The sequence below is a fragment of the Mercenaria mercenaria genome, chromosome 7 (assembly GCF_021730395.1).
Source record: "Mercenaria mercenaria strain notata chromosome 7, MADL_Memer_1, whole genome shotgun sequence".
NCBI classification, from domain to species: Eukaryota; Metazoa; Mollusca; class Bivalvia; order Venerida; family Veneridae; genus Mercenaria; species Mercenaria mercenaria.
This window is the reverse complement of record NC_069367.1, coordinates 43278211-43290874: the sequence shown is the minus strand read 5'-3', so window position 1 is coordinate 43290874 and position 12664 is coordinate 43278211. Positions and strand designations below refer to the sequence as shown.

The 12664-nt window shown below is 34.7% G+C and overlaps 1 protein-coding gene across 2 annotated transcripts in view; it reads left to right on the top strand.

The window, feature by feature from the left end:
• The first annotated feature begins 6790 nt into the window (after window positions 1–6790).
• Window positions 6791–12664, top strand: part of LOC123554283 (uncharacterized) — a 92406-nt gene continuing 86532 nt past the window's right edge. For both annotated transcript variants that reach the window (XM_053548279.1, XM_053548278.1), the window contains exons 1-2: window positions 6791–6852; window positions 7330–12397. In XM_053548279.1, the coding sequence (XP_053404254.1) occupies window positions 9829–12397 (2569 nt within the window). In that variant the 5' untranslated portion in view covers window positions 6791–6852; window positions 7330–9828. The remainder of the gene's footprint in view (window positions 6853–7329; window positions 12398–12664) is intronic.

Genomic DNA, 12664 nt, shown 5'->3' with positions numbered 1-12664 from the left:
ATAATTTAACACTTTCATTGATCCCTTGTCCACAGGGAAATACAAGATGCATTTTGAAAAACATTATGCTCATAATAATTATGTTCTCATCTGCTTGAATCTATTTTAGATAACAGCATATTTATATGCACTAGCGCAGTCTTTGGGGCTAGATAAGACTGAAATATTAGGATAAAACAGATAAAAGACAAGTTTGCCTACAGTGCCTAGACGTAGATTCAGATTTGATACATAAACGCATGTATACTCCTTTGTTCAAGTTAGGGTCCTGCTTCAATGCGAAACTCAAATCAGCCGATTCTTCAAGAGTTTAGTTTGTGGTTTTGTTCGGAGGTTGTCACTGTGCCCGGCCTTCAGAAGATTTTGGCACGTTTCTCTTTTGCATGTTAATTTCAGACTTTGGACTTCAAAAATTATATACATGTTGAACTTATCATTGTTTTGGCAAATATGTTAACACAAGTGAACATTTGGGATTCGTACTATAAATTTTCCTTTGTTGGAAAATTTATTGACAATAGCAATACATCAGCAAAATTAAATCAACTCCTGCAGCAACATCGTAGAAATCTTCAATTACAGTCAATGCATCAAGCGTCTGTGGTGTTTTTATTGTCGTAGGACGTACACTATGGCATCTTCTTGTACGTGTTGCACGAGGGTGTGGGGACGGTGTTAGGTCATTATATTCATTTCCATTATGCTGCTCCTCTGAATTGATTTTGGGTATGGAGAATGGGGTAGGATCGGCTGATGTTTTTTCATGGTCATGTGATATGTTGTTTTTTTTGTTAATGAAAAAAGTAACGATCACTTATAAATTCTCAGTCCGGCCTCAACTCTAGGTTATATGGATTCTTCGACACAAAACAAGAAACTTATCTCTTATTAAAGTTTACTTCATACATTTTAAAATATAACGTGTTCCAGTGTCTAAAAGTCTAAAAGGCTGTGAAAATCTACCATTGTTTGACCTTTTAAGGGTGTATTTAGTCTTATAATTAAACTAATTAAATGGTTTAATATGGTCATTTCACCTCGACTGACCACAGCTTGACATCATATCAGTATCATTTAGTAGACTTATGACAGATAACGATGTTTGGCCGCAAAAATGATTTACTCTTATGCAAACGAGATACAACAAATTACTTTCTTGCAAATTGCACTATGCTGAATCCAAACCTACAAATAGCATCTGTTCATATGATTTGTTTGCCTTATGTATGAACTTTTTCCGCACAAGAATCAATATGTCTGGGTAACGTTTCCATGTTTTCGTATAATACATGAACTTCTGATACATCTCGATATGCTGCTTGACCTATGTCCGACAACTTGTATTTGTACCGAGATGTTTCAAATAGATTTACAATTAGTAGACGGATGTTCTCTTCCCATATTGTTGTTGGATCTATGTTCTTTATATACACGTTTTATTGGGGTTGCATATTTATGTAAGTTAAATATATTTTTTTTTTTATTTTAACTGATTTTGTCGTGTCCGCCCTCAGAAAGCTCGGTACAAGTTTGTTAATGTAGTCAGTCGGTGTTAACGCGTCAGTGCCCTCGCGCGTGCGTCCGTCGGCATTTTGTCCGGACAATAACATTGACATGCATGTAGCAATCTGTCTTATGGTTAGTATAAAGGTTTACTTCAATGAAACGGAACTTGGCGCGCAAGCCACAAGTCCCTAACTCAAATATCAAGGTCGTACTTGGGGTCAAAAGTGAGTCAGATCCTGATACAATAACTCTGACTTGAATGAATAATTAGTTTTAATGTTTACTACAGTGAGGTGGAGTTTTTTTGTGCAAACCGCAGGTCTCTATTCTAAAGTTCAAGGTCACTCTAAGAGGTCAAAGGTCATTTAGTGATAGTTGTTGTCTACCATTGGACATAAATTAAGCAAGATTTTATTTGGAAGAAATGTGTGTCTTAATGAGAAGGAATGTCGTGCGCAAAACTCCATACCCCTATACTAAATGTCAGTTAGTGTCACATTTTTAGGGTTAAAGGTTACTTTAGATCCTGTCCAGGAGATTTGACAAGTACAGGGCAGCTTTTTTTTTATTTTGAAGAAATGCTTCTCTAAATGAGAGTGTCGATGTGCTCACATGCCCTCATTTTAAAGGTAAATGTGGCACTTAGGAATCAGTGAAATCCTGTGAGCAATCTTATCTTGTTTGGCAGAAATATTTGTCTCAGTGAAACTGAGTTTCACGCGCAAATTCCATGCCACGATTTTAAAAGTCCAGATCACACTAAACGCCATCTTGAAAAGTAACTCTGACATGAAACGAACAAGCTTCCTTTTTATTTGGCAGAAAGGTTTCTCTCAAGAGGATGTGTTGTGCGCAAATTCCATACCCTTATTTTTGAAGGTCGGTCTGACATTTAGGGATCAAAGATCCTTTTAGTGTTTGTCTGGATTGTAACAGCAAGCATTTTTTTCTTTGGCAGAATTGTTTGCCTCAATGAGATTGAGTGTTGTGCAAAACACAGGCACCGATCTCAAAGGTCAAGGTCAGACATACAGGTCAAAGGCCATTTTCGAGTTTGTCCATGCTGCATCTTTGCCATGCATGGAACATTTTTGTTATTTGACATAATTAGACAGAGAATCAAGTGACAAGCCCTGTTTCACAGGTCAATGTCTCACTGTGACTTCGAAGTCATATTAGATCTTGTCAGGCCATAACTTCTACATGCATTAGACAATTTTTTATTATTATTTTTTTTTTTTTTTTTGGTTTGGCAAAAGAAATTCCCTAGATGAAACAGAGTATGTCACAAGACAAAGGTTCCTATCTCCAACGTCAATGTCACACTAAAAGGTGAAAGGTCATATCAGATCTCATTGGTGCAGTTACTTTGTTTTTAATTGGCTAAAATGTTCTATTTGTTGAGGCGGTGTGGCAACAAATAATTGGCTCGACATTGTTGTCCTTTTTAAATGTTTAAAAGAAAAAAGATTATTTGCAAGGAAATACAAACAACATAAAATTTGAAGAGACAGAAAACAACATGGTTAATTGCTTTTTTCTGTATGGTTTCGCAAGTTTTATCAGCATGCAGCGCCATGTTTCTCTTTTTAAGAGTTCATAAACCTTTGTATAAATGCAGTACAACTCAACAGTATACATATAAAGTCATCTTTTGTTACTCATATATTACGGACACCATGTTTGACAACAATTAAACGCATGTTCATGAATATATATATGAAATTAAACTTTTCTTTTTCAATTCCGAAACAGAAATTATATTGTATGAATGCATATATTTTGATTGTGGTTCATAACATAGAGTTAATTATGGTTACAAAGCCTATGAGGAAAAATCATATTTGATTTGTTTATTTGATTGTTTTGGGTTTAACGCCGTTTTTCAACAGTATTTCAGTTATGTAACGGCGGGCAGTTAACCTAACCAGTGTTCCTGGATTTTGTACCAGTACAAACCTGTTCTCCGCAAGTAACTGCCAACTTCCCCACATGAATCAGAGGTGGAGGACGAATGATTTCAGACACAATGTCTTTTATCAAATCTTCACGGAGAACATACGCCTCGCCCAGGGATCGACCTCACCACCCCGTGATCCGTAGATCTGTGCTTTCCCTAATTGAGCTAAGCTGGCGGGCTATAATACTTGAACTGAATGTGAAAAACTTTAGCGTTACACGTGCATACTACCATACCTTTCTTTAGTTTTAGGCAAAAAATAAATACAAAACAAAACAAAACAAAAATCAACAACAACAAATATTGACTGCAGTAATGTAATATCATATCCGTGTTTTCATTGAGAAATTTAATCTTTTGAGCGTAACATTAGAAAACAAAAAGTCATCAAGGTTTTAAAGCGACTCTTAGGCGACTGGTTTTTATCCTCAAAAATCCATAAAATGTGGATACTGTGAAAATGACCAGTGGTGTAATTTTACAACTGTTGCAACGCTTTAAAATAATGGTGAAAGATATAAACAAAGGTATATAGATTGAAATTCTTTTTACAATCGGCTTTAATAAGATAAAAAAGACCCATGGTACGCAATCAAGCAAGATATTGGCAGACATGGTTTGACTGAGGTTATGAATTCAATAGCATTCCACTCATCCCCTAGCATCGGGGTTTTAATCTGGTCATAAATAAACATGACTGTTTTTTTTTATCCCTTTTCCCAGACCCATCAGGTGGTTGCAAGGTATAAGTTTCTAACATCGTGAATTCATCACAGTCTGAATACATAGCAAGCTATTGTACTAATTCTTGTCAATTATCTGGCTAATCAAGTAGGAACAAATTATGTGAGTAACTCAATAATGAAGCGTGATGTTGTTCTAGGGGAAAGTTTATCATTACAATCATGATGAGGCTGGATGTATGATAGAAACGGAGATCTAACATACATTGAACAAGTATTTGTTTTATACTGAGATCGTTTCTCTCAGGCATGCAACAGTATTTGTTTTATATTCGGCAAGATAAAGATTTGCTTTGTGAAAGCCATAAACGATGAGTGTTTTTTGCATGATAAATATCGGATTGGATTTTAAGTTGAAATCTAGAATTAGATTGAACAGTAGCTTTTAATACAGATTACAATATAGAATTAAAAAGTGTTTTGTAATGGTGGGGACAAGAAACATTATCAGCCTTGTGAAGGGAGTTTTTCATGTGTTAATCAACGAATTGGATTTGCGATACAGTTTATTTTTGCGTTAGGTAAACCAGTTAAAATGTATTTGTGATTTGTGTTGTATATGAAACAGTATTTGTTAATCAACACACGAATTAAAACAGATCTTTCATTTCTTTCATAACTCTTGTTGGAATTTACCTTATGTGAAACTGTGACGTGTTTGTCATTAAATGACTGTGTCTATATATTATTAACAGGGATATTGTAGACATAATAGATGATCTGCAGGGAAGTAAAATCAGTAAGTGTTACATGTAGTCTACTTAATATCATTTGTAAAAAGTTCCTGTTTTGTAACATATTGAAAACATACACGTGTAATTGGCCGAGTATGGAGAAATAATGGTTTGATTGTTCTGGATGTTGTTGTTTTTATTGCCTTGTATGTCAGATGCCCTCGTGGGCTTTAAAATCCAAATAAACTTTGAAAGTTTGCATAGTTTTCCCCTTGTACATATTACATGTAAATGCTTCATATAACATGCATATTTTATCATCAGTTTTTTTCTGTCCGTTCTGTGACTGCACTTGAACGCATTTTCATATCCTGAGCAGTCTGCATATTATAAATCTTGAGTCAGTAAAGGATTTCTACCTGTACGTATGTATGCCTGTCTGTTTGATGTCCAATTATAAATGGTATGGAAGTTTATGTAAATGTCGGAATGAGAAGAATAACTGACTTCCCTGTTTTTAATCACAGTGAAAGAAAAGGTCAGAAAAGGGATTAAAAAAAAAAGTTTCATACATCAGAATGTACTACAGCTGCTCAGACTTGTATTGTGGTGCAGAAATTGAAATGTAACGATCGGGTACTATTAGAATAGATCTACACTATACAAATCCAATGGCACTGATTTTTGAAAATGCATGCAGTATGTGAATTTCATGTCGAACTATGACTAACGTGACTGTTTCATAATGGTGCGAATTATTGTCTCTTAAAAAACTGAAGTGCACTTGTATCTACTTCTGATTTTGAAACTTTTAAATAAAACATTGCAACATCTTGTACGTTATGAATCATGTAAATGAACTGAAAACTTTACTCTTTCTAAAGCTGTCTTAATAAAAATAATATTACTTTATTTCTAATTAACTCGTGCGGTAGGTTAGTGAAACAGGTTGAAACAAGGAAAACTTATAATTTAATGTTTCTTCCCATTGTGAATGAAATGTTAACTGAAACATTCATATAAAACTCAACAAACAGCCATTAGTCATATCTTTATATTTATGGTTTTTGTCATATTCGTGTAACAGATGGACAGATATGTTGTTAGAGCTGATGTTTAAAGTAGCTATTAAAACCATCTTAAAATTCTTTCAATGTTTGATTGCAGTCAACATTCTTAAAAGTAAGACACTTTCCACTTGGAACACTTAACCATTTGAGGAAAAAAAGTGTATTAAACGGCCGTGTTGTGAACTTTTTATGCTATAAATACATGTCTAATTTCTTATTTCTCAAACAAACATTTAACAAAGCTGGTATCACATGAAAACGACGTAAAAGTCTAAGTTTATGTTTTCGTTTGAATAAGTGATAAGGTTACAGAAAATTTAATCAATATCAAAATACTTCTACCTAAAGTATAATGTACGTCGTTTACGGATGTATCAATTTCATTTATTTAGTTTATACTAATTTATTTTAGCTCGATTGTGATGAAAGCATCAAGTTTACACTCTTAGTCCGCTTCCTGGAAAACCCAGTACATGCGTCTCTTATCAGAGGGTGTGGTCGTGACCCTAGTGGGGCTCGAACCCACGACCCAGGGTTGAGATGAAATCAACGTGACAGCTGATGTTTCCAGCGAGTCCCTCTGAAATAAGCAAGTTTTTCAGCATTAAGCGAACAATACGGGTGGGGGTGGGGTCAAAACAAAGCAAATGCTTTTTAAATACTAAATAATTATCTCGAATCTTTCGGATTTCTTTCAAATACATTTTATGTTGTTTTTGTTTTCAGAAAACTACATGGATCGACAAATGTTTTTTAAATATTAAATATTATTTTAAATAATTATCTTGAATCTTTCGGATTTCTTTCAAATACATTTTATGTTACTTTTGTTTTCAGAAAACTACATGGATCGACAAAATGGCTACAGAATTTACGATAGAAAAATGCTATTCTAATAGGTATGAGTTTTAGCTCCTTATATTTCCATAAAGAAAATTTGTACATTATTTGTCCGAATTTAAATAAGACGACAGTAAAATAGCAAATGGTATTAAATAGATTGATCGTGAACCAACACTTTGATGCATATTGAAATCACATTGTCCTGTCATATTGCGTTTTAAAATGCCTCAATATTTTTAAAAACTAGTTTGCATTTTTTTGTGAGTTTTTATCTAAGATAGTTGGCCTTCTAGAATAACATGCCTAAAGTCATCGAGGATTCGAAACATCAACATTCAAAGTTATTACCTTGTCTAGCCTATATCAAAACATGTCTAAATGAAGTTGTTATTCAAAAACAGATTAACTTTAGCCACGGAAGCAATTTTAAAACAATTAAAGTGCAAGCTGATTTATAAATGGTCTTGTTATGTGAACAGGTGTGTTTTAGTTACTCACAAATGTATATATAATAACAGTAGCTTCTGTTTCAGGTGGAGATAATCCTGAAGTCACGACCAAAGACTAGGGTTAATCTACAGTGGATTTAACATCTGCCAAGTCAAACAACCATACCCGAAATGTGATGAAATTCAAGCTGAAACTACAAGATATAAAGTTAGAAAGGAAGTTACTTAGAAGGATTGTTGCGTAAAGTGTGATGCGAATTTATTTTGAACGAATATTGTTTATTTACGAAATTTACTTGTATAGCTTTAAATAAACTGCGTAGGCCTTTTAAAAGATAAATTGCTCATAAAACACTATAAGCTTGAAACTCTCCATATGAAATACAAAAAAATCTAAGTATCAAATAACTGTCATATGAAATACAAATATTTAAACAGCACAATACATTGAGACGTGCATATAAATAACCCACACGAGAAAGAAAAGCTAGTTTTAGGAAGATAACGCGAAGAAATTGCGTAATATTAGGGCAATAAAGAAAATCGAAGTATATAAATTTTGATTAAAACCACCACGGAATTGAATATCAGCTTGAATGGTATTGTGCGGATTCGGTGATAAAATGGAGTATTCTAAATGGGATCGTTCAGCTCTGAATAATTATTTGTAAGCAAACAGAATGTTATTGTAATGCAACAAAAATAAACGCTAGCTCATCTTGGATTTTACGGAATGCCAGAAGAAATAGGCTTTTGACCGTTACTTTATCTATCAGAGTGGGAGGAATGCATGTTTCTACATATTTCTACAAGAATCCCATCTCCAAGCGCAGTTGTATTTGCTTATGAGTACGTGTGCTATTTATTTTGAAAAAAGACAGAAAATTTGTGCCAGAGACTTTACTGTCTGGAAACGGCAGGACTGGCTTGTAAACTACTGAGATGCTGAAACGGCTGTCGCGGACTAGTAAAACAAATTTATCAGTTGTATAATGTATGTTAATCGAAATCAGAGATCGATATCGATTATAAATATCTGAATTTATTCATAATACAGTACAGTAATACAATGAATATGTTTTAAGCATTATTCACGGAATAATATTGTAAATATAACCACAGGCACCTGTCTAGTGTGTAATTTATCTGAGAGTGACATTTTACGGTATGATTCTTCATTATTAGTGCTTGTTCAGTGCACAATAATAACCGATATCTCATTTAATAACTTACACTGTAGTAGAAGTACGCATCGAATGAAAGAACAGTGAGCAAACCCTGTTGTTATATAGACCAGGAATGTTATAAGGAAAAGCAAGAGTAGAGATATATACCTGATAAGCGTTAGTTCTTACCGCCGGTGTGGGACGATCTGATACGGATTATATAGAGAGGTTCGAACTATCAAGGAACGTTAATTTGATTGATGGAAGAGGTTACAAAACATAACAAAATATTGAACAGTTGGATAAGTATTGGGCGTTATCGTTAGCAGCTTCATACATACATTTGTACTACTTCCACCGATTAAAAGGAATAAGAAATATTGAAGTTATTATTTCATTAAATCATGAAAAACATAATAAATGTGGATTACTGGACATTCAGTGTACGGGTTCACAAATAAACACTGCCAGTCAAGATGATATGACGAAAATTTGAAGTGAACATTTATTTGTGCATTTTATAAGTGCAGTAATAAGATTTGCAATCTGAGTCAAGAAGACGCTGTGATTTACGCCTGAAATATGCTCCGAGTTAATTAAGAGAACGGGAGGCAAATTTTATGAAGATTGGGAAAACAGATTCAAGAACATAATTATATAAACATAATTAGCATACAGAATGTTCTGACAAATTAGTTTTCATGAGTTTTACCTCTGACAAATTGCTTTTCATGATTCAATCAGCGCCGAAAGTGAAATACAAAAAATTGACTCGGAGCAAACTGAACATGTGCTATCATTAGTTTGATCTACACAGACAGATAAATAAAACGGGCGCACCTGAACGAGTTTTCCTAACAACTGTATTCTTTACAGTCATTGGTTCAACTTACCTGGAATTTGAATTTCAAACTCTGCGGGGAGTGAAAGTGAAAGTAACTCTTTATCATTACGAGCAGTACAAAGTTTGTAAATGATTATTCCAGAGTTTTTAGGGAGAGACACTATTTAGTTTTACCATATATATTTAAGCTCAATAGAAACTGTGGATATAACTCATCATATCTTTATTTCCAAGCAGTTAAATCGATGATGAACAGGAGACTATTTTCTTGTTGCACGGTATAATTTATTTTTGGGCGACTTGTTGCTGTAAAGATATTCAAATTATCTGATGATGAACTGCATCTTAATACGGTTTACAACGCTATATTTTATAATCAATGATTGTGTATCGGTGGAAGATTACGATATGTAAATCATCTATGCAAGTTTTGCAGATTGCATTACATAGGATACTGTGCCAAATGATGTTATCGGCAAGTCATTCCTATTGTTGGGAGTGTTTTAGATTGGAATCACAGATGCCAGTATATTTAGACCTGTATTGGGTCAATAAATTGGATTAATTAATAGAATGTCATCTGTGTTAAAAGATTCCGTCATAGGTGGACCATTGTCAAAGGTAGTGTTACATGAAAGGAATAAGTCTACAATGGGGACAAATTATGTAAGCTCCAAAACAAGAATCGCCATTAAACGAAATTTGGCGTCAAAAGAAAAATCAAATGACAACGATACTAGTACATCTAGCAATAAACTCGGAAAAATTGATAAAGTTGCAGCCCGATCTAAAAAGCCATCTTACAGTAGTGAAAATAACCGCAGAAAGAACGTTTTAAACGAAAAGAGAAGTAAATCAACAAACGTAAAAGCAGAGGAGGGCAAACTCGAGAAACACGTGCTAAATGATAATGCAACTCTGAAAAGTTGCGAATTGACAGTTTCAGTAAATTCGCATGATACTGTGACTGATGAAAATATTATTAAGGAAGATGAAAGAATAACAGAAAATATATCACACAGTGAAGTTGAAGTTACCGGAATTATAAAAAGTTCTCAAACTAATAGTGTAAGGTCAAGTGAAATTGCAAAGGCACAAAGTCGTGACACAAGTCAGAGTAATGCAAAAAGTGATTTAACTTCTTTGGCACATAAAACATGTAACGGTGGACATACAGAAATGGCTGAACAGCAAAACAATCAGAATAACTCTACAGAAAAAACAGGGGAACTATCGCCGCCGGTAAGTGTAGTTACAAAATCAAAACCAATATCGACGCAATGTTTATCAAAAACAGAATCTCTTACAAAGAACAGAACTTTAAACAAAGACAGTAAAATAAAAACTGTGATTTCTGTAAAGTCTAGAAGTTTCATTCCGAAACCACAATCTGTGATCTTAGACAGCTGTGATTTAAAACAATTAGATTTTGAACTGCCAGATGCAAATAAAGATACTATTTGCAGTTCGAACACTTCTGGGCAAATACGCCCAGTTTGCAAGACAGAAAGTGATGCAGATCATAACGAGGATGCTGTAAAGCTTACACGTAAAACACCAGACAAATGTATATCCAGTATCAATGCATGCATCAAACCAACTACCATACCAACAAATGGGAAATTTTCAGTGCAAAATACAAACACTGAAAGAAAAAATACAAAATCGTCTCATCCTGAAAGCATTCCCAGTTACCAAAGAATGACATCAAGTGCTGCAAATAAAGACATTAAAATGAATGCAGACAAAGCACGGATTTCTAAATCGAAACAGCGGTCATTGGCTCAAGAATATCATTCTAAATCCATTGTTAATCAAGGACACAAATCTAAATCAGATTTTAGTAGAACTGAATCAAAAAATGACAATTCTAAAAAAGACTGGCCATCTGGATTAAGATCAAGTGTTAACGCTATACAGACTACACGGAATTCTGTCTCAACAACCGCTCCATGTGATAAAAGCAATAGACCTGCTGAAACAGATGCTATCAAATCAGATTCATCAAGCACAGAGGACACGATACTGACTCCTGAATATAACCAAAATACGTCTTATGAATGCAAGATGACTGACGAAGAAGAAATCGAAGCACATAATTCTAATCGGGATTCAGACATACCTGTACATTCATCGCGACCAGTCGAAAGAATTTCAAAGTCAGTAATTGAGGTACAGAACACTAGCTGTCCAAATGACATTAAAAGCGAAAATATACAAAAAGCAAAAGTTCCGATCAAAGAAGGCAGAAAAATGACGTCACAGTCTCTCATACCAAAGTCTTCTTCGGCATCTGCAAATAAAGTAAAGGGAGTATCTACATCAATGTCCGTAACGCGAAAACGCGCAGGAATCGATAACAGTGCCGGTTCTATTTCAAAGCCTAAAACATTGAGATTAAAACAAGTAAACGCACAACAAGAATGTGCAACTGCATCAGGTCCGAACACACGTGCGCGATCATTGACTCCATGTGATTTAAAGCCACTAAATTCAAAGCGACAAATCTCACAAGACAAAACGACCGGCTCGAGGTCGCGGTCCACGACACCAGGGGTCTCTTCCGTGTCCTCTTCTGATAGCAGCCACTGCCGAAGTTCGGAATCTGAACACAAAAAAGCGCGTGGCTTAAATCAGCAAAATTCACAGAATGGTGAAAATATGAAAGAAAGTATATCCTCTGTTACGTCTGATAACACAAATAGTACTGAAAGTACTTTAAAATCTAAATCATCGCATTTTGAACAATTAGATTCAAAGGAAAAACCTGATATGAAAAGTATTTCTAACCCGAAATTGCGATCTCAGACATCAGGGACACAAAAATCGGAAAAGAGCCAGTCAGCTAACAGAAACATAAGTCCACGATCCCAGTCCACTGCTCCTGGGACTACATCTTTGTTAGCTGATAGAAATACAGACAGAAAACAGGACTTGAAGTCACGAAACGCACAAAGAGATAAGCCATTAAAAAAAGATTCAAACTCACGACTGCGGTCTAACACATCAGAATTGTCCGTAGCTGTCTCTTATAACAATAAATCTGGCGCACAGAAAACAACACAAGCTCTTAAGGAACACTCAAGAGGGAACCAGACAGTGAGAAGGGACTCGGACTCCCGATCGCGATCCACCACACCAGGTAGGCATAGGAAATAGAGATCAGTATAATTGCACCTTTACTAATCCTACCAGGTGTTCTGTATTACAAAAGTGGATCTATTGTGACATTTTGATACTAGCAAAACTGTATTATCTGCACTATTATTTACCTACTGGTACTTCGTTTTATTATTGGCTTGTTAAAAGTTAATTTTTTACCATATGTAAGTTGACAGAATCATAGGAACCATGTCTTGAGGGGTAAATCAAACACAAATGAATAAATCCTTAATGATTTTGTTGTGCA